Below are 20,921 nucleotides of genomic sequence, written 5' to 3'. Positions count from 1 at the left end.
TGTGTGCAGGCATTTTCTGTGGGTCTAAGGGAGGAGACCACTCCTCATATTGTCTTATGCCCAATTTCTGCCTCCAAAGAAAGAAAAAGTAAAAACTAAAAGGCAGAAATGAAATCCACAAGCAGACAGCCCGGCGGCACACCCTGGGCCTGGTAGTTAAAGATCGATCCCTGACCTAATCAGTTATGTTATCTATAGATTACAGACATTGTATAGAACAGCACTGCGAAAATCCGTATCCTGTTTTGTTCTGACCTAATTACCGGTGCATGCAGCCCCCAGTCACGTACACCCTGCTTGCTCAATCGATCACGACCCTCTCACGCGCACCCCCTTAAAAGGGACAGGAATTACTCATTTGGGGGACTCTGCTCTTGAGACAGGAGTCTTGCGGATGCCCTCGGCGGAATAAACCCCTTCCTTCTTTAACTCGGTGTCTGAGGAGTTTTGTCTCTGCAGCTCAGGCTTGCAAAGCCTGGAAATACAAGTTGCCTAGGGAAAGTGACCCCTCCAAGGCAGAAACCAAACTTGGCCCAGATGCTCTACCAAGGCTAGGACTTGGCCCAGATGCTGTACCAAGGCTAGGTGGCTCCCCAAACCTTCCTACAGCTCTGTAAACAGTAATTTTTTTTTTTTTTTTTTTTTGAGACAAGGTCTCACTGTCACCCAGGCTGGAGTGCAGTCACGGCTCACTGCAGCCTCAGTTTCCCCAGGAAACTGGGGTGATCCTCCCACCTCAGCCTTTGGAGTAACTGGGACCACAGATGCACATCACCACGCCCAGCTAATTTTTGTATTTTTTGTAGAAGTGGGGTTTTGCCATGTTTCCCAGGCTGGTCTCGAACTCCTGGGCTCAAGCAATCTGCCCGCCTCAGCCTCCCAAAGTGCAACAGCACTTTTATTAAACTCTCCTCAAATACCCAGTTTGTAAGAATGACTGTTTTCTGCTGGGACCTTGGTTACAGTTTGTAGGTGAGAACTCTGCATCAGGCTGGTGGGGCAAAGCAACACCCACTGATGCTTGTAAAGCCCAGGGTGACAGTGACCAGGTGAGAATGAGGCCATGAGCCCAGCCCCAGGACTGACTGCAGGGCCAGATCGGTGAGTTCTACAGTAGAACGCTTGCTCAAGGACCGTTGCCATTCTTCATTCAGCACCTGGTCCCCTTTCCTCCACATCAGAGGAGAAACATGCTAGATATTATCTTTTTCAGATTCCTTTGCCCCAGGGCAAGGGCTTTTGCCCAGCCCCAACCAATCAGATGTAGCCTCCCTGGAGTCAGTCAGGGGTACTGGCGACCAGCTTTGATGGAGGGCTGCAGCAGTCCCGGCAGCAACATGAGTCTGCACCTGTGGGGAGGGCTGTGTGAGTCACAAAGGCCCCTGCTTCCCCCTCGTGGCAGGAGCAGTGGCATGCTCACCAGGCCAAAGTATCACTGTGGTTTGGGCTGGAGACGATACTGCTTCGACTTGGAACCTTTCTTTCCAGCTGCCTTGTTGGCTCTGAGGGTTCCACAGTTGCTTTTCATAAATTGGGTTTCTGATTAAGTTGGGCAGAGTCAGTTTCCTCCGACTGATAGAGAAGTTCTCACCAGGGCCAGGCACTGTGGTGACTCATGCCTTTAATACCAGCACTTTGGGAGGCAGAGGTAGGCAGATACCTCTTGAGCGCAGGAGTTCGAGATCAGCCTGGGCAACATGACAAAACCCTGTCTCTACAAAAAATACAAAAATTAGCTGGGCGTGGTGATGCACGCCTGTATTGCCAGCTACAAGGGAGGATTGCTTGAGCCCAGGAGGCAGAGGTTACAGTGAGCTAAGATTGCACCACTGCACTCCAGACTGGGCAACAGAGCAAGACTCTGTCTCAAAAAGAAAAAAAAAAAAACTTAAAAAAAAAAAAATCTGGACAAGGTGGCTCAAGCCTGTAATCCCAGCACTTTGGGAGGCCGAGGCAGGTGGATAACCTGAGGTCAGAAGTTCAAGACTAGCCTGGCCAACATGGCGAAAAATTAGCCAGGCGTGGTGGCGTGCACCTATAATCCCAGCTACTCAGGAGGCTGAGGTGGGAGAATCACTTGAACCCAGGAGGCAGAGGTTGTAGTGAGCCGAGATCACACCACTGCACTCAAGCCTGGGCGACAGAGCGAGAATGTGTCTCAAAAAAAAAAAAAAGAGAGAGAAAACTAGGCTGGGCGTTGTGACTCATGCCACTTTGGGAGGCTGAGAGGTCAGGAGTTCCAGACCAGTCTAGCCAACATGGCGAAACCCCATCTCTACTAAAAATACAAAAATTAGCTGGGTGTGGTGGTGCATGCCTGTAATCCCAGCTACTGGGGAGGCTGAGGCACGAGAATCGCCTGAACCTGGGAGGTGGAGGTTGCAGTGCCACTGCACTCCAGCTTGGGTAACAGAGCAAGACTCTGTCAAAAAAAAAAAAAAAAAAAAAAAAAAAAAGGGAGACAGAGAGAAAGAGAGAAATAAAAAATAAATAATTTTTAAAAAAAATTAGTCCTCACCAGGAATGGTAGCAGATGCCCAGGGAAATGGGGGTGTCCGACTGGTCATCTGCCTGGTTGGAGCTAAAAGCAGTGGAAGTCCAGCCCTGAGGAAGGAAAGGGCTCTGGCAACTTGTGGCAGGCAGAGGAGACCCAGCTGGTAAAGTCACTGCTGGTGGTGTTGCATGATAAAAAACTAAGTATTTAGTCTTAGTTCTCCATTCCTCACACAGAACTCCTTAACCCCTTAGGATTTACCGTCCTTCTGATGCAAATGAGATGACTCCTATCAGAGGGCCACTAGATAGCTTCACGATATCGGCCTGAAAGACCAAATAAGTTGCCAGGCCCAGTGGCTCACGCCTGTAATCCCAGCACTTTGGGAGGCAGAGGCGGGAGGGTCACCTGAGGTTGAGAGTTCAAGACAAGCCTGACCAACATGGAGAAATCCTATCTCTACTAAAAATGCAAAAAATTAGCTGGGCGTGGAGGTGCACACCTATAATCCCAGCTACTCGGGAGGCTGAGGCAGGAGAATCACCTGAACCCCGGAGGCGGAGGTTGCAGTGAGGCAAGATCGTGCCATTGCACTCCAGCCTGGGCAACAAGAGTGAAGCTCTGTCTCAAAAAAAAAAAAAAAAAAGAAAAGAAAGAGAAAGACCAAATAAGGATAAGAGTTTTGGAACTTTCAGTCACATCTCCCAAACTCTGGGGAACGGAGGGAGGCTAGAGATTGAGTTCAATCACCAATAGCCAATGATTTAATCAATCATGCCTTTGTAATGAAACCTCCATAAAAACCATTAAATAGTGGGGTTTGGGAGCTTCTGGGTTGGCGAACACATTGAGGTGCAGGGAAGATTAGTGTGCTCGGAGATGACATGGAAGCTCTGTGCCCCCTCCCCTCATACCTTGCCCTGTGCATAGCTTCATTTGGCTTGTTAAAAGAGAAAATTACAATGAGTGGTGGTTGCTTCTAATGGCACCAAACAGCTTAAAGAAAGAGAATGGCATGATGAGGTCAAGTTGTTAGCTTCTTGTATCAAGGCATAAACTGAAAACTTTTTCAACTCTGCTAAAATGAGCCTCTTGCAGCCATGGGGCTGAGATGGCCCAATATCTAACCCAAGGGCTGATTCTGTGTGTTCCAGATTAAAATACTGGTTGAATCACAGCCTCACTCAGTCTTTTTCTTTTTTTTTTGTTTTTTTGTTTTTTGAGACGGAGTCTCACTCTGTCGCCAGGCTGGAGTGCAGTGGCACGATCTCGGCTCACTGCAACCTCTGCCTCCTGGGTTCAAGCGATTCTTCTGCCTCAGCCTCCTGAGTAGCTGCGATTACAGGCGCACACCACCACACCCAGCTAATTTTTGTATTTTTAGTAGCGACGGGGTTTCACCATGTTGGTCAGGCTGGTCTCAAACTCCTGACCTTGCGATCCGCCCACCTCGGCCTCCCAAAGTGCTGGGATTACAGGCGTGAGCCACCACGCCCAGTCGTTATTTTCCTTTCATTGTTGACCAGGCTCACTCACTCTTTCCTGTGAAAGTTAGGCACTGATCAGGACAAAGCATGCCCCTGGGAAACTGGAGCCCACATGCATGTCTACATCCAGTGGTCAGTTCTCCGTCTACCTTCCCTGACCCTCCAGCTTCAGTGACAGGGCGGGACACTCCCGCTTCCATCACACACTCCTCACACTGCTGCTTCTCAAGCTGCACTTTTTTTTTTTTTTTTTTTTTTGAGGTGGAGTCTCACTCTGCTGCCCAGGCTGGAGTGCAGTGGTGTGATCTTGGCTCACTGTAACCTCCGCCTCCTAGGTTCAAGTGATTCTCCTGCCTCAGCCTCCCAAATAGCTGGGACTACAGGCACACGCCATCATGCCCAACTAATTTTTGTATTTTTAGTAGAGATGGGGTTTCACCATATTGGTCAGGCTGGTCTCGAACTCCTGACCTCAGGTGATCCACCCGCCTTGGCCTCCCAAAATGCTGGGATTACAGACCTGACTACTGTGCCGGACCGGGCATTACATCTTGAACCCACCTTCAACTGCTAACCCCAATCCGCAGCTTGCTTCCCCCACGGGCTTCCACATGTCCATAAGTGGCAACTCCAGACCTTGGGATTATCTCTCTCTCACATGCCTTCATCCAAATCGTCAGCCAGACTTGGCTCTACCTGAAAAGTATATGCAGAATCCAACCACTTCTCGGCAGCTCCATCAGGAGCTCATTGTCTCTCACATTGCAGCAGCCTCCAGATAAGTGACCTGGCTTCCACTCAGCCCCATTTCAGATCAGTCTTGATTCTGCAGCAGCCAGAGGAGTTCTTTTTAAATGTTTATCAGATCAAGTCACTCTGCTCAAAACCCTTTCCCAGGCCCCCCATTTCCAAGGCCCCACATATTCTGTACCCCATGACCTCTCTGACCTGGTCTTCCTCCTCCTCCTCTCTCTTCTCCAGCCCCACCAGCCTCTTCTGTGTTTCTTTTTTTTTTTTTTTTTTTTTGAGACGGAGTCTCGCTCTGTCGCCCAGGCTGGAGTGCAGTGGCGCAATCTCGGCTCACTGCAAGCTCCACCTCCCGAGTTCACGCCATTCTCCTGCCTCAGCCTCTCCGAGTAGCTGGGACTACAGGCGCCCACCACCACGCCCGGCTAATTTTTTGTATTTTTAGTAGAGACGGGGTTTCACTGTGGTCTCGATCTCCTGACCTCGTGATCCGCCCGCCTCGGCCTCCCAAAGTGCTGGGATTACAAGCGTGAGCCACCGCGCCCGGCTCTTCTGTGTTTCTTAACTGGGCATAGCCACCCTCAGAGCCTTTGCATTGGCTATGGAATGCTCCGTGGCCTCCTGCAGCCTTTGGTCACCTTCTCAGTGAGGCCTGCTTGCAACCCCCTCCTATGCCCGTTCCCTCCAACCCAGCACCCTATATACTCTGTGTTTTACTTATTTGCTTACTGTATCTCCTACCACTAGAACGTCATCTCTCTGACAGCAGGATAGTGCTTACTCCTGTATCCCCACTGCTTGCCACATGGTGGGCACTTAATAAATGTGCTGAATTGGCTAGGCATTGTGGCTTATGCCTATATTCTGAGTACTCTGTGAGGCCAAGGTGGGAGGATCACTTGAGGCCATGGGTTTGAGGCCAGCAACAAAGTGAGACCCCCATTGCTACAAAAAAAATATTTTAAATAATAAAAAAAACAACAAAAACAGGCAGGGTACAGTGGCTCACAACTGTAATCCCAACACTTTGGGAGGCTGAGGTGGGCAGATTGTTTCCACCGAGGAGTTCGCGACCAACCTGGGCAACATGGCAACACCCCACCTCTACAAAAAGAAAACAAATTAGCCGGTTGTGGTGGTGTGCACCTGTAGTCCAGCTACCAGGGAGGCTGAGGTGGGAGGATCACCTGAACCCAGGAGGTTGAGGCTGCAGTAAGCTGAGATCACATCACTGCACTCTGGCCTGGGGAACAGAATGTAACTCTCTCAAAAACAAACACAAAAAACACAAAGAACCCCCACAAGTATGAAATTAATGAAGTGGAATGAAGATACATGAAAGAATTCAGAGGAATTAGATCCCCACCAACCCCTAGCCTCTTCTGCACCTCCCTTGCCTGCTGAAGCAAGGTGTCCTCCCCTGAAAGACACCATGGACATCATGAAGGAGTTACCTTGCAAGAGGAAGCTAACTCTTCTCATGGCCCCTCCCCCCAATTCCTTATGATTCCCAGAGCTTTAACTAGAGAGATATTTCAGCATGCCTGGAGACCCTTTCACAAAGTCAAGCCCAGAGCGGGAGGCTCACATATCAAAAGAGTTGCAGGACTGTTATTTCATGTTAGCCAAAATATGGAGAACATGTGTGGGAACAGACTGAAGTCCTAGACCAAGGAGATAAGAACATAAGTTTATATTGGGCTGAATTTATCAATATGGGTGCACTTAGCAAGGACTTGGATTCCATGCACCAGCTCAAGCTGTCGGGGGTTGTTCCACACGTCTATTTGGTTGGCTGAATAAAAACTGGATCCCGGCCGGGCTCAGTGGCTCACACCTGTAATCCCAGCACTTTGGGAGGCCGAGGCAGGCGGATCACGAGGTCAGGAGATCAAGACCATCCTGGCTAACACAGTGAAACCCCGTCTCTACTAAAAATACAAAACAATTAGCCGGGTGTGGTGGCGGGTGACTGTAGCCCCAGCTACTCCAGAGGCTGAGGCAGGAGAATGGCGTGAACCCGGGAGGCAGAGCTTGCAGTGAGCCACTGCACTCCAGCCTGGGCGACAGAGCGAGACTCCGTCTCAAAAAAAAAAAAAAAAAAAAAAAAAAACTGGATCCCACTCAATGCAGTTAAGGTGCCAAAAGCTCCCTGATATAACACAGAGGAAAGAATCCAAAGCCTTAAGAAGATGTATTTGTTTTCATTCATTCAAAATAAATGTTGAGGCTGGGTGCAGTGGCCCACGCCTGTAATCCCAGCATTTTGGGAGGCCGAGGCAGGTGGATCACCTGAGGTCAGGAGTTCAAGATCAGACTGGCCAACATGGTGAAACCCCATCCCTACAAAAATACAAAAAGTAGCCGGGCATGATGGCGGGTGCCTGTAATCCCAGTTACTCAGGAAAGCAAGACTCCATCTCAAAAAATAAATACATACAGGCCGGGTGCAGTGGCTCATGCCTGTAATCCCAGCACTTTGGGAGGCTGAGGCGGGTGGATCACCTGAGGTTAGGAGTTCGAGACCAAACTGACCAATATGATGAAACCCTGTCTCTACTAAAAATACAAAAATTAGCCAGGTGTGGTGGCATGCGCCTGTAATCCCAGCTACTCAGGAGGCTGAGACAGGAGAATCGCTTGAACCCGGGAGGCGGAGGTTGTGGTGAGCCGAGGGGAAACAAGAGTGAAACTCTGTCTCAAAAAAAAATAGTAATAATAATAATAAATACATACATAAATATATAAATGAATAAATGTTGGACTGAATTTGTCATGGACAACTCATCTTTTCCCTAACCAATCCCCTGGATTGAAGGGATTGAAGATTCAGAAGATATTCCTTTCCCCAAAGCCTTGGGAAATTCATTGCTGAGGGGTGCATCTTTGAAAAGTTTTAGTTTTAGTTTGCTATGGCTACCGTGACAAAGTCCCACAAATTGAGTGTCTAAAACAACAGAAAATGTATTGTCTCACAGTTCCAGGGGTTAGAAGTCTGAGATCAGGGTGTTCGTAGGCCAGTGTTCTCTCTGAAGACACTAGGTTATATTAGATTAGGGGCCATCCTACTGCAGTCTAACTTTGTCTTAACTTATTACATCTGCAACGACCTTATTTCCACATAAGGTCACATTCTGAAGTACTAGGGGTTAGAACTTCAACATATAAATTGGTGGGGGGTGCATAATAAGCACCATAGTCACTCTTCTCCATAGGTTAGGGATTCTAGTGGGAGACACTAGAGTTGAAATGGCTCCTTGATTGCTTTTTTTTTTTGAGACAGAGTCTCACTCTGTCACCCAGGCTGGAGTGCAGTGGCGTGATCTTGGCTCACCGCAACCTCCACCTCCCAGGTTCAAGCAATTCTCCTGCCTCAGCCTCCACCAGCAGCTAGGATTACAGGCATGCACTACCAGGCCCAACTAATTCTTTTGTATTTTCAGTAGAGACAAGGTTTCACCGTGTTGGCTAGGCTGGTCTCAAACTCCTGACCTCAAATGATCCACCCACCTCAGCCTCCCAAAGTGCTGGGATTACAGTTGTGAACCACCGCACCAAGCCAGCTCCTTGATTTCAATGCAGATACAAGGAGTCTGGGGTGACAAGGGTCAAGCAGCAGTATTGAGCTGCCAGAGGAGAGAGAGGAGCAGAGACTGGGAATGCAGGATTTACAGGTTATCTGAATGGTCAGACCTGGAGGGATCTTTAGCAACCTGCAGGAATCTTTAGCAATAGGGACCTGATCACCAGACCCCTAGCACCAAAATAGATGGAGAGGCCAGTAGAGTCCCACTTAGATAACAACAGAGTGTGAGGTCCAACTGACAGAGACTCGACTGCAACAGAGAGGAAACCCTCACCAATTTTCTAGATAAAAATCAGTTTGCAAACCCAGGGTCCCCTGAAGGAGGTGGGGCATGCACCCTTAAGGAGGGCCCTGTAAAAACAGCATAGACTCATCCTGGCATTTTCCTCACAATCTCCCAAAAGAGACCTGTGGCCACAAGCCAGGTGTGGCAGATACTACTTGTGGTCTACCACAAAGCCATTTTTCACTTTTCTGTTTTTTGAGACAGAATCTCGCTCTGTCACTCACACTGGAGTGCAGTGGCACAATCATAGCTCACTGCAGCCTCAACTTACTGGGCTCAAGCAGTCTTCCCCCTTCAGACTCCCGAGTAGCTGGGATTACAGGCACGCACCACCATGCCCAGCTAAGTTTTTTGTTTTTTTGTAGACAAGGTCTCATTATGCTGCCCAGGCTAATCTCAAATGATTACAGCCATGAGCCACTGTACCCCACCTCATTTTTCACTTTTAATAAAATAGTTTTGCCAATACAGTGGTACGTGCTTGTAATCCCAGCTACTCAGGAGGCTGAGGCAGGAGGATCACTTGAAGTCATGAGTTCATAACCAGCCAGGGCTACAGAGCAAGATCCTGTTTTTGTTTTTGCCTTTGAGAGAGGGTCTTATTTTGTCGCCCAGGTTGCAGTGGCCTGACCCCGGCTCACTGCAACCTCCAACTTCTGGGCTCAAGCAATTCTCTCGTCTCAGCCTCCCAAGTAGCTAGGACTGTAGACACGTGCCACCACAGTTAGTCATTTGAAAATTTTTTTTGTAGAGCTAGGGTCTCATTATGTTCCCCAGGCTGGTCTCAAACTCCTGGGCTCACGCAACTCTCCCACCTCGGCCTCTTAAAGCACTGGGATTACAGGTGTGAACTACTGTGTTCAGTGCAAGACCCCGTTTTTTTTTTTGAGACGGAGTCTCGCTCTGTCGCCCAGGCTGGAGTGCAGTGGCGCAATCTTGGCTCACTGCAAGCTCCGCCTCCCGGGTTCACGCCATTCTCCTGCCTCAGCCTCTCCGAGTAGCTGGGACTACAGGCGCCCGCCACCACGCCCGGCTAATTTTTTGTATTTTTAGTAGAGACGGGGTTTCATCGTGGTCTCGATCTCCTGACCTCGTGATCCGCCCGCCTCGGCCTCCCAAAGTGCTGGGATTACAAGCGTGAGCCACCGCGCCCGGCCAAGACCCGGTTTTTACAAAAATAAAATAAAATAGTTCTGTTTAAACAATAATGTACCCAGTAATGATCAGTCTAAACCAAATATGGCAACACTCTTCTCTGCAAGTAAAAAATAAATATATTTTTAGATATAAATCCAATATTGCTGAAACCTACCTATGTCTTTGCAACAATATTTGATTCTATCCAAATATTATCTGATCCTTTCAAGCTCATTCTTATTGGTGTAAGAAAAAATGAAAATAGCCAGGTGCGGTGGCTCACGCCTGTAATCACAGCACTTTGGGAGGCCGAGGCGGGCAGATCACCTGAGGTCGGGAGTTCGAGACAGGCCTGACCAACATGGAGAAACCCCATCTCTACTAAAAACACAAAATTAGCCGGGCGTGGTGGCGCATGCCTGTAATCCCAGCTACTTGGGAGGCTGAGGCAGGAGAATCGCTTGAACTCAGGAGGGGCAGGTTGCAGTGAGCGGAGATCGCACCATTGCACTCCAGCCTGGGCAACAAGAGTGAAACTCCATCTCACAAAAATAAAATAAAATAAAAAACAAATATCCTGTGACCCTATATGATGGCTATTATTTCCCAGTAACCCAAAATGCTACTCAACATAATAATATAATTGCCCTTTCTAGGTTATAGCACAATACTGGACCTGAAGAAAAACTCTGATATTGTTATATTTCATTCCTCTTATTGTTTTCTACTAAAATCTTCAAAACCTTCTTCCAAAAGTGCTGAGAAGCCTCAAAGGGAGTCAGGTGTCCACCCTAGGAACTCAGTGCCAAGAGACAGGTGAGGACCCCAAAGCTGTCCCCCAAGCTCTCACCAGGCGGAGGTTAGTCACCACCTGAATCCTGCAAAGCTGCCTCTCCCTCAGACCCCTTGGCATAGTTGGAGAAGGCAGAAACATAGCTGCTGGCCACCCCAAACCACCCAGAAGCAGCCCAGCCACAGCCATCCTCTGCCCTGACACACTGGGAGGAGCACAGGCGGGCACCCGGCGATGCCTCACCCCATCTTGTCCACAGAGGAGCCCCCCTACAACCCACTTCCCGGAAAGCCAGCTACAGGGCAGGAAGTATGGACAGCCCATGATGTTCTGAGGCATGGAAAAGAGAACACCAGCCCCTTGTCTCCACCTTCCCGACCCCAGATGCAGGTGACAAAGACAATACCAGAATAGGCCGGGTGCAGTGGTTCACGCCTGTAATACCAGAACTTTGGGAGGCCAAGGCGGGTGCATCACCTGAGGTTGGGAGTTTGAGACAAGCCTGGCCAACATGGAAAAACCCTGTCTCCACTAAAAATATACAAATTAGCCAGGTATGATGGTGCATGCCTGTAATCCCAGCTGCTCGGGGAGGCTGAGGCCGGAGAATTGCTTGAACCCGGGGCAGAGGTTGCGGTGAGCTGAGATCGTGCCATTGCACTCCAGCCTGGCCAACAAGAGCAAAACTCCATCTCCAAAAATAAAAAATAAAAAAAGAAAAAGAAAATACCAAAACACTGGTCAGCATGCTGTCACCCACAGCCTCATGCAGCCACTACATCCTTGACCCAGCTCCCGGGGCCTCCTCCCCAAGAACGCCCCATTTGAAGCCCACATTCCCAGGGACCTCAGAATCCTCCCCTTAACAGTGCTCCACTCCAGCTGCACCGCCCCCTCCACATCTGCCTCATGTTCAGGGCCAAGGGCCCCGTACCCCAGGTCAGCCCAGGGAAGACCCAGGCCACCTGCCCATGTATGCCAGGCCAGGGCTCACTCCAGGGCAGCACGATTCCTCTTCAGTGAGAGTGAACATGGGGGTGGAAGCTGAACGAAGGATCCCAACACAGACCTGCGAGGAAGACCACAGCACCAGGTGTCGACAGAGCAGGCTAGAAAAAAAAAACACTTCACAAATGGAGAACTGGCTACCAAATACAACCTGAGATTATTTTTAAAAAAGTATTTATTGCAAAGAATGCTGGACACAGTGTTGCATGTGGCTGAGATTCAATACCATCCATTCTGGGAACTCGGGAAAATATCTGCAACATAGGCACGCCAGGCAGCATGGCCGAAATGTGGCAGCCAATCAGCCACACCTCAGCCCACGCGGAGACCATGCCAGGGCAGAGGCCGGGAGGCTGTCCCCACTCATGCCCTGATCCCTGGATGTCCCTCTGCCCTGTCCCCAGTCCTTGTAATGCATCCAGTCCAGCAACTCCTAACTCCCCTCCGTACACAGAGAGAAAAGGCCTCGGTGGTCTCACCTCAGGTGACATCCAGAGGTACATGCACTGTTGCTGACCAAGGGAACCCACTATGGCTAACAAATGAGTGCGTCCAGGTGACAAAAGTCACCGCAACTCCAAAATACACAGAAGCAAAGGCTGCAGTCCCAGTGTCCCAAAGGCAGTGGCATGGTCCTCGGGCTCTGGGTCTAAAGGGCTTGGGGCTCTGACAGATGAGTCTGGAAGGATCTTGCCCCTGCTCCGCCTTGGACATCTCTTAGTGGAGCAGCACACGAGGATGAGAGACCACCGGCCAGGGCCAGGGAGGCTAACTTCTCTCAGGGATGGGTGGCATCTGTAGGCTGCAAAGCCCTGGGAGGCTGGAAAGATGTGCTACCCTCCAGGAACAGGCCAGGAAAGGCTCTGGACACAAAGGACTTGGGATCCAGGGGTTTGGCTTCCCCAGAGTCCACCTGTGGACAGCAGGGCACCTGATTACAAGTGCAAACACTTTCTGACCCAGCCCCACAACTTGCCAGCCAGTCTGTTTGCCAGCTGTAAACAGACTGCCCAGGCTGCCTCTCTGGGACCAAAAGAACTCAGGAGCATGACAGACACTGGACTTCACAAGGCCATTTTCACCAGACTCACATGCACATGAATGGAAGGCTGTGTGCTGTGGCTGGGAAAATCCTCCCTTGCCCAGGGACTGCCTATGGTTCTGCCTTCTCCCTTCGTCAGGCCCACAGGCAGAAGTCAACAAACACCAGAAAGGTTTTACAAGACCATACAAGTGTTTCTGAATTACTTATGGCAAATGCATGTCTCTGCCACCAGTGTACATTCCTGTGTGGACACAGGCAGCAACAGGCAAGAGGCCACCTCCCCATCGGCTGCCAGTGTCCACAGCCAGGGAAGGGGAGAGGGGGCAGCAGCCTCTCCCTCGAGCACTTCGGTGTGTGCACCAGGAAGGTAACTTCCTGCCCTGTCTTGAGGTGGTTTCACTGTGAGAGCAGGCCTGAAGGGGCGCCCCTGGCCACCAGCTCCCCTAAGCATACCTAAGTAGCCGGGTACATGCACAACTGGGGAGGGGCGACCACAACTGCCCCCTGCCCGCACGTTTCTGTGCATCCCAATGTGCTGAAGCAAGCGCATTGCTTTCATGAATGCCCACAAATAAGGGTGACATGGATACAAGGGCCTGGCCAGTTGCTGCCCGGGAAGCATCTGCTGTGGTTGGGGCTCTAGTTCCTGGTGGGTAAGGATGGGAAGGGCGCTCCCTCTCACCAGAGGCAGCAGAAGCTTAGGGCCCCACGAAGACCTGGCCTCTGGCTCAGGAAGTGGCCACAGAGAGGATGGTAGAGGCCCTGCAGAGAGTCACCAGGTCCATGCTGGGCAGCTGGGCCACAGTAGGAACATCACAGCAAGCACTTTCCTTTCACATTGTAGGGTTTCACACTTCACAAAGCCAACTGAGCTGGCGAGAGTGAACACCTAAGAGCTGCGCCGGAAGAACCTGGGGCTGGGCAACCTCCGCGCAGCCCATGCAGATGCAGTCTGGTCAAGTGACTCTTAGCAGCAGGTCAGGAGCCATGCACAACCTTGTCGCTGACTGTCAACAAAGAGCCAGGTGGGCTGGGGTGGGGGTTCTGGGTTCCGCCAGCCATGTGTGGCTTCAAGAATATCCCTGCATGGCATGGTGACTATCACACACACTGGAGGGCCTGGAATGACCCCCTCTGCAGAGACCAGTGCCTGCCTAGTGGTCACAGTGGATGAACATGGTCACTGGTGAGCAGGCACCGTGACAAGGGCTTCCTCTGGAGGTCTTGAGATGTCCACGTTCTGTACAATAAAAACACATAGCATTCACTCCATGGCAGGAATAGATGAGATGCCTGCTGTCTGCCTTCCTCAACACTGTGGTTCATCAGGCTTCACATTCTCACTGTAGCAGCCACAGCCGCAAGACTCTAGACCACAAGCTTCCTAAGAATATATGGCCAAGAGCTTCGTGCCACACAGCGGGTAGATGGACAATAGAACAAAGGTGCGGTGGAGGATGCCACCTCGTTTCCTGCTCCACTGCAGCCAGGTCAGGCAATACCCAAAGCAAGGCCACTCCCACCTCCTATCTCAGGGCTGGGTCAATTGAGGAGGAACCCCTGGCTCGGGGATTTTATCCTCATCTGTGGGGCAGGGAAGCGGTTCAACTCCTGGGGGTGCCTCCTTCCTGGTTTAAAGTGTTGGCACGCAGGTGTCAGAGGTGCCCCAGAAGCCCATGGGCATTTCCTGGTCTGCAGCCTGGTCTGTCCCCTCAGAACTGGGGTTACAGGGCCTCCTGAAGCCCTCAGCTACAGATGGCTCCCACTAAACTGCAGAGCTCAGTCCCATCCTTGGCCTGTCGGGCTCAGCATGTCTCAGGCCTGAGGAATAGGGAATCTGAAACTTCCCTTAGCTCTCTGAGGCTGTCTTATATGCCCCAGAGCCTGGTGGCCCCTCCTCCCTGCTGTGGGCCCCGGAACCATCACCTGCAGGAGCAGGTCACTGATGATCTGAGCTGCTGCCGCATGCAACATGACATGCCCAGATCTGCCGGGAGAGAGACATGGCCCCCATGGCCCACAGCCTGGGCTCACAGGACCGGCCTCTGGAATTATAGGGGCAAGTATATTTCTTATTGCTGGGCAGGCTTCCTGAGGCGCCCCTTTTCCACCACAGCCTGCCCCAACGGATGGGCCAGAAGGGAGCCATCCAGGAACCTGGGGTTAGTAGCGGTTTGCCTCTCAGAAGCACCCACCCATAGTGGGCAGAGTGACCGCCAGCCACAGTACGGTGATGGACCGGCAGGGTCAGCTCCCAAGGGCTGCCAGGCCCAGGGACCTCTCTTACCATCACGCTGCCAGGCCCAGGGGCCTCTCTTACCATGACTCTGTCAGCGCTGGGGGCCCAGTGCCATCTGGGCCTTCCTTGGCCCAAAGGATGCCCATTGGGAGGTGCCTTCCCCTGTAACTTGCAGGTACCAAATTGGGCCTGAGCTGAACTTGGCCAAGACATGCACGGACTATCAGAGCAATGGGAAGAGAGGCCTGCAGGGTAACTGGTCCTGCTCGTTGGCAGTGGTGTTGGCAAGGGACAGGACACATCTACACACCTGTGCTGTGAGGTCCAAGGCCAGATGTCCTGGTCCAACCCAAGGCCTGCACCCTCAGCAGGGACCCAGAGCCCAAGCAGGCCTCATCATGGATGGCAACAGGCATGACTGAGGCCCAAGAGCCTTCTCCATGCAGTGGCCTGCAGGAACTGGGACCAGGGCTCCCAGAAGTGTAGGTCCTATCCTTGGCCCCAGTGGGAGAGGGAGCCAACGTTGTGGAGGGACACCACATGGGACCAAGAGTGGTTCTGAGCTACACTCTGAGGAGCTTCTACCTTCCACAAGGCACTTGGGGAGCACAGGTGGTGACTGCTCTTATGGACCAAGGTCTCCACCCCATGCTGAGGCCCCTTCAGCATCTGCATGGCCCTTTCCCCAAAAGTGCATGATCCCATTTTAATTTTTAAAGGTGCTGGGGTTAGAAAAGGGGCTCATGAGGCCTCGGCTGCAGGGATGGGGAGTGGGAAGAGTGCCCACCTGCCCTCTGAAGGCCAGAAGCCTCATTCTTAGCCTCCAGCCTCATTCTCACTGAGCCCAAGGGCCCCCTTGACTTAGACCTCCAAGGAGCTGCTTGGGAGCCCTGTGGCTCCTCAAGTCCTGGGGGTCCAACCACACCCAAGCTCAGGCACTCCTGAGCCTGGTGGCCCAGAGTCAGGGATTTCCCCCTTCCCAGGGCAGGTGCCTTGGGAAGGCCTGATGCAGGGCCCTGCCCTGCTGATGGGACAACAGTCTTGGCAGAAGACTCAAGCTCCCTCTGGCAGGTGCCCCAGCTGGGCCTGGCCCTGGAGGATGTGCAGTCTGGACACCCCCACATCAAGAACACCCTGCTACCCCAGCAGTGACCCCATTGCTACCTGAGGCCTGTCCCGGTGCGTGTTCACAGCGGCCACGTTCAGGAATATGGACTCCACTTTACAACCTGCCAAAGGGAAGATGCAAATCCATCCCCACTCCTGAAAGGCAGCTGAGGTGCAGAAGCTAGAAACTTGTCTTGGAGGGGGGTCTGGGCGTGTGGAATGGAGCAGCCATCTCAGCCTCACTCTAGTTCTTCCACTTTAGGCAGCTCTGGGGAGCCCCGGGAGGAAGGACGAGACACCCCGTCAGACCCACGCGTATCTGTATGTGACGGCCCAGACAGGGCCACGCAGAGGCCCCAGGCTCCCCAACCCCAGGACCGAGAGGGATCGGGGGAACAGCAGGCCTGAGTTGAGGTCACTGACTTTCAAAGTCTTCAGGGCCCCCAAACCACCCACATTCCAACTCTACCATGCAAGGCCCAGTCAACTGTGTGCCAGGTGCACAGTGCAATGGGGGATGAGGCCATTGTCACACACTGGAGTGACATCAGCTGCCACTGGGCTTCACAGCCATTCCCCCAAGAGCACCTGTGTTAAAGGTGAGGAGCTAAGACCTGAGAGATGAAGAAGTTGCCTGAGGTCTCTGCTGGTATAGCAAGAGGCAGGGGTGGGACTCACACTGCCCTGCACCCAGAATAAAGTCCAGGCCCTGAGGACCATGGGGCCTCGTGGGGGTTTAGAAAAATCAGTAGAAAAGCCCCTCATGCAGATAGGCAATGGTTAAGAAAAGTCACTGGGGAGGTCTTCTGTGGCCACATAAACTTTTTCACAACAAACTTTTTTTTTTTGAGACAGAGTCTCGCTCTATCGCCCAGGCTGGAGTGCAGTGGCGCGATCTCGGCTCACTGCAAGCTCCGCCTCCTAGGTTCACACCATTCTCCTGCCTCAGCCTCCCAAGTAGCTGGGACTACAGTTGCCCACCACCACGCCCGGCTAATTTTTTTGTATTTTTAATAGAGACGGGGTTTCACCATGTTAGCCAGGGGGTTCTCGATCTCCTGACCTCATGATCCACCCACCTCGGCCTCCCAAAGTGCTGGGATTACAGGCATGAGCCACCGCACCCAGCCCCACAACAAACTTTTTAAAAGCAAATTAGGGCCGCAGATGGTAGCTCATGACGGTAGCTCACGCCTGTAATCCCAGCACTTTGGGAGGCCGAGGCAGGTAGATCACCTAAGGTCAGGAGTTCGAGACCAGCCTGACAACATGGTGAAACTCTCTCTCTACTAAAAATACAAAAATTAGCTGGGCATGGTGGCAGGCGCCTGTAATCCTAGCTACTCAGGAGATGGAGGCAAGAGAATCATCTGAACCCGGGAGATGGAGGTTGCAGTGAGCCTAGATCACGCCATTGCACTCCAGCCTGGGTGACAGAGTGGGATGCTGTCTCAAAGAAAAAAAGCAAATTGGGAAAGGTAGTGGGGTAATAGGTGGAGGAATGGGCTCCTAACACAATTTTCAAGGAATTTGGAGAAAATCATGGAACTGTGCAGAGATCCAAGGTCATGGCTACCCACGGTCAATGTGCAGGAAGCTTCCTTACCATATGCCACAGGGGTCAGCTTCAGGACTGTGTGCAGCGGACACTTGAGGTAGGGCAGCTGTTCTGTAGACACAGAGGGGGATGGCTAGCACACCAGAAATGCCTGGTGACAGTGCCTACCTTCTCACACAACCCTCCCACCTCCCCCAGGGCACAGCCCGCACCTGCTGCCTTGTCGAGGAAGTAGGCCAGCAGGCAGCGCATCACAGCCTGGTGGCAGATGACCAGCACATTCTCTTGCCTCTCCAGCTCCATGATGACAGGCTCCAGTCTCTGGACCAGGTCCTCGTAGGACTGCAAGGACAAGCAGAGAGGTGTCCCTCAGGCCTGGCTCTGGGGGAGGGATAGACACATCTGGACACTGGGTCACCTTCCACTCCTGCAGCTGCTCACCATCCTGGGAAGCTGTGGCTGGGCCTCCTCCAGCCTAGGCTTCTGAGGCCATGGGGGTGGGCAGCTGAGGAAAGGGGCCACCTCTCCCATCTCAGGGCCAGGTCCTGGTAGGATTGAGAGCACAGAGCTAGGCCTCAGGCTCCATCCCAGGGTCCACCTCAGTGCCCACCCATGGAGCTCTGCACTGAATCCTCAGCTATGGAATTCATGTGACTGGTGGAGAAGACTTCGCCTGCTTCCAGCCCACAGCAAACAGAGTGCACCGACAAGAGCAAAGGGGAGGCCGGGCGCGGTGGCTCACGCTTGTAATCCCAGCACTTTGGGAGGCCGAGGTGGGCGGATCACGAGGTCAGGAGATCGAGACCACAGTGAAACCCCGTCTCTACTAAAAATACAAAAAATTAGCCGGGCGTGGTGGCGGGCGCCTGTAGTCCCAGCTACTCGGAGAGACTGAGACAGGAGAATGGCGTGAACCTGGGAGGCAGAGCTTGCAGTGAGCCGAGATTGCGCCACTGCACTCCAGCCTGGGTGACAGAGCGAGACTCTGTCTCAAAAAAAAAAAAAAAAAAAAGAGCAAAGGGGAAGAGAGCAAAGACGTGGAACTTTTTGGAGTGTGACTCATCAGAAACAGCTGGGGTCCCCAGGAACTATCCTCAGTCTACCTGCCCAGTATCTTCCCCCTATGCCTGCCGTGATGTACGGTTTAGGCCCCTGCTGGGCCTCTCAACCTGGCAGGTTTAGAGATTTTCATCAGTTTCATCCATCTGCACACAATGAGTGGTCCTTCAAAAATGGCCTCCAGCAGTCAGAACCGAACGTGCTTTGATTAGGAAGCAAAAATGACATGCTGATTTGTGCCAGTTCCTGGTAGTTCTGAGAAAATCCTAGATCGGTTCTTTTGGTAACATGAATTTTTCAACCAGTTCTCCTCCCTGTATTCTCAAGTTTGAGCAGCCAGCTGCTTTGTTTCTCCTGACCGTTATCCGGGTTGGTTCTAAATCTGAACTTGGCCTCACAACATAATGTGGGGAAAAATTAATGTTCCCAAGAGCTATACTATCCTGAGGATGGTACAGTATAGAGACCTGTCAGCCTGGCTTCTGGGTGGAGGTGCTTCTACATGTGTATATATATGTGTACATATGTGTGTTGATGGGGGGTATTTTTATTTGGCCCCTGCCCCAGGCCACCTCCTGGAAGTGGAAGGAGATGCCTCAGTCAAAGGTGACCCTCAGTTTCTGACCTGGGGCCTGGGCTGACCTGTGTCAGAGAAGGTGGCAAGTGCAGTGGCTTGTGGTAGCCAGCTCATGTGTGGAAGGTCTCCCTGGGTCTGGTGCCAGGGCTGGGGGTGGTGCCTGGAGCCACAGGAAGAACAGGATGGGCTCAGCCTGTGACAAGAGGAAGCATCCAAAGGAAGGATGAGGCCCGAGACAGGGACACGAGTGAGCTGAGACCCGAGTCCCAGGCCCGCCATGGTCTCCCCAACTCCCCAGCCATTTGAGCGCCCTGGAAAGGGCTGACAACTCCCTGGGAAAGGAGCTGGCCTGGGAACGCCAGGGGACCGCGCACTGTCTACAGGGGTCCCAGGAAAGCCTAACTCCGCAGACCCCCCCACCTCAGGCCCTGCCCTTCTGAATTTTCCACCCCTGGGAACGGGAAAGACAAGAATGGAGAGCAGGGAGCCAAAGGTCTCCGGGTTGAAGGCCTGCCCTACATGGCACTGCCCACCCCACACCTGAGGAAGGGACTAAGGCCTCGGCCGCATAGCTGGGAAGGGGTGGAGATGAACCACACACCCAGGCTGGCAGGCCTCTGAGACCAGGCCCCTTCTGCTACCCACGCAGCCCCTGCAGAGCCCCACAGGCCCTCAGCCACAGGTGGTACTCCCAGGCAGGCAGTAGGTGGCTGGGACTAAGCCCCAAATCCCACCTACCTCCCCTTTAGGGTACCGGTACCGGTACTTGTCCTGGTCCCGCAGGGCGAACTCCAGTGGATAATTATCCTGAATTTCCTCGTAGGTCATTTCCTCACAGACGCCCTAGGGAGATACCACAGTCATCACACCTCCTACAAGGCCTAGAAGATGAGCCTTGGGGGCGTGTGGGGTGAGGCAGCAGAGGAGACCAAGTTCACGGGCATTTCCTGGGTGAAGGGAACAGAAACCTGTCTTCTAAGGAGGGGAGGACCTATAGGAACACCGATCATTGGTGGTTCCTTGCTTGTAAAAAGCTACCAGGACGGTCTTGTCCACCTATCCATCACCTCCAATATACACAGAGATGCTATGTGTTTTTTCTTTTCTGCGCTGTGGAAATAGTACTTGTGAGTGTAGGTTGTTATGCAAACTATGAAGGAAAACTTCACTTGTGTTATTTCGGATACACACACACACACACACACAGCATAGATCATCTTCTACAAATGCCATTAAAAAAAAAAAAAAAAGCTGGCCGGGCACGATGGCTCACGCCTGTAATCCCAGCACTTTGGGAGGCTGAGGCAGGCGGATCACTTGAGGTCAGGAGTTCAAGACCAACCTAGCCAACATGGTGGAGGAGGCAGTGGTTGCAGTGGGCTGAGATTATGCCACTGCACTCCAGCCTGGGCAACAGAGAGAGACTCCCTCTCAAAAGAAAAGAAAAAAAAAAAAAAAGAAAAGTTGGCTGGGCGTGGTGGCTCACAGCTCACGGCCTGTAATCCCAGCACTTTGGGAGGCTGAGGCAGGTGGATCACCTGAGATCAGGAGTTCAAGGCCAGCATGGTCAACATGATGAATCTCTGTCTCTACTAAATATACAAAAATTAGTCGGGTGTGGTGGCAACGCCTGTAGTCCCAGCTACTCAGGAGGCTGAGGCAGGAGAATCGCATGTACGCAAGAGGTGGAGATTGCAGTGAGCCAAGATTACGCCATTGCACTCCAGCCTGGGGAAGAGAATGAGATTCTGTCTCAAAAAAAAAAAAAAAAAAAAAAAAAAGATGGGGACCCATTGGA

General features: G+C 52.1%; 1 protein-coding gene across 9 annotated transcripts in view; it reads right to left on the bottom strand.

The window, feature by feature from the left end:
- Nucleotides 1–11,695: 11,695 nt before the first annotated feature.
- Nucleotides 11,696–20,921, bottom strand: part of PFKFB4 (6-phosphofructo-2-kinase/fructose-2,6-biphosphatase 4) — a 42,647-nt gene continuing 33,421 nt past the window's right edge. For 6 of the 9 annotated variants that reach the window (XM_055278210.2, XM_055278191.2, XM_055278220.2 and 3 more), the window contains 5 exons: nt 19,862–19,966; nt 17,700–17,829; nt 17,536–17,598; nt 15,987–16,051; nt 11,696–13,823 (listed from right to left, as the gene is read on the bottom strand). In XM_055278210.2, the coding sequence (XP_055134185.1) occupies nt 13,764–13,823; nt 15,987–16,051; nt 17,536–17,598; nt 17,700–17,829; nt 19,862–19,966 (423 nt within the window). In that variant the 3' untranslated portion in view covers nt 11,696–13,763. Of the gene's footprint in view, nt 13,824–15,986; nt 16,052–17,535; nt 17,599–17,699; nt 17,830–19,188; nt 19,317–19,861; nt 19,967–20,921 lie in introns of those variants that run through there. The other 3 variants (XM_063610200.1, XM_055278229.2, XM_055278237.2) reach the window with 3 other exon arrangements.

The sequence above is a fragment of the Symphalangus syndactylus genome, chromosome 1 (assembly GCF_028878055.3).
Source record: "Symphalangus syndactylus isolate Jambi chromosome 1, NHGRI_mSymSyn1-v2.1_pri, whole genome shotgun sequence".
Taxonomy (NCBI): Eukaryota; Metazoa; Chordata; class Mammalia; order Primates; family Hylobatidae; genus Symphalangus; species Symphalangus syndactylus.
This window is presented reverse-complemented; position numbering and strand designations above follow the sequence as displayed.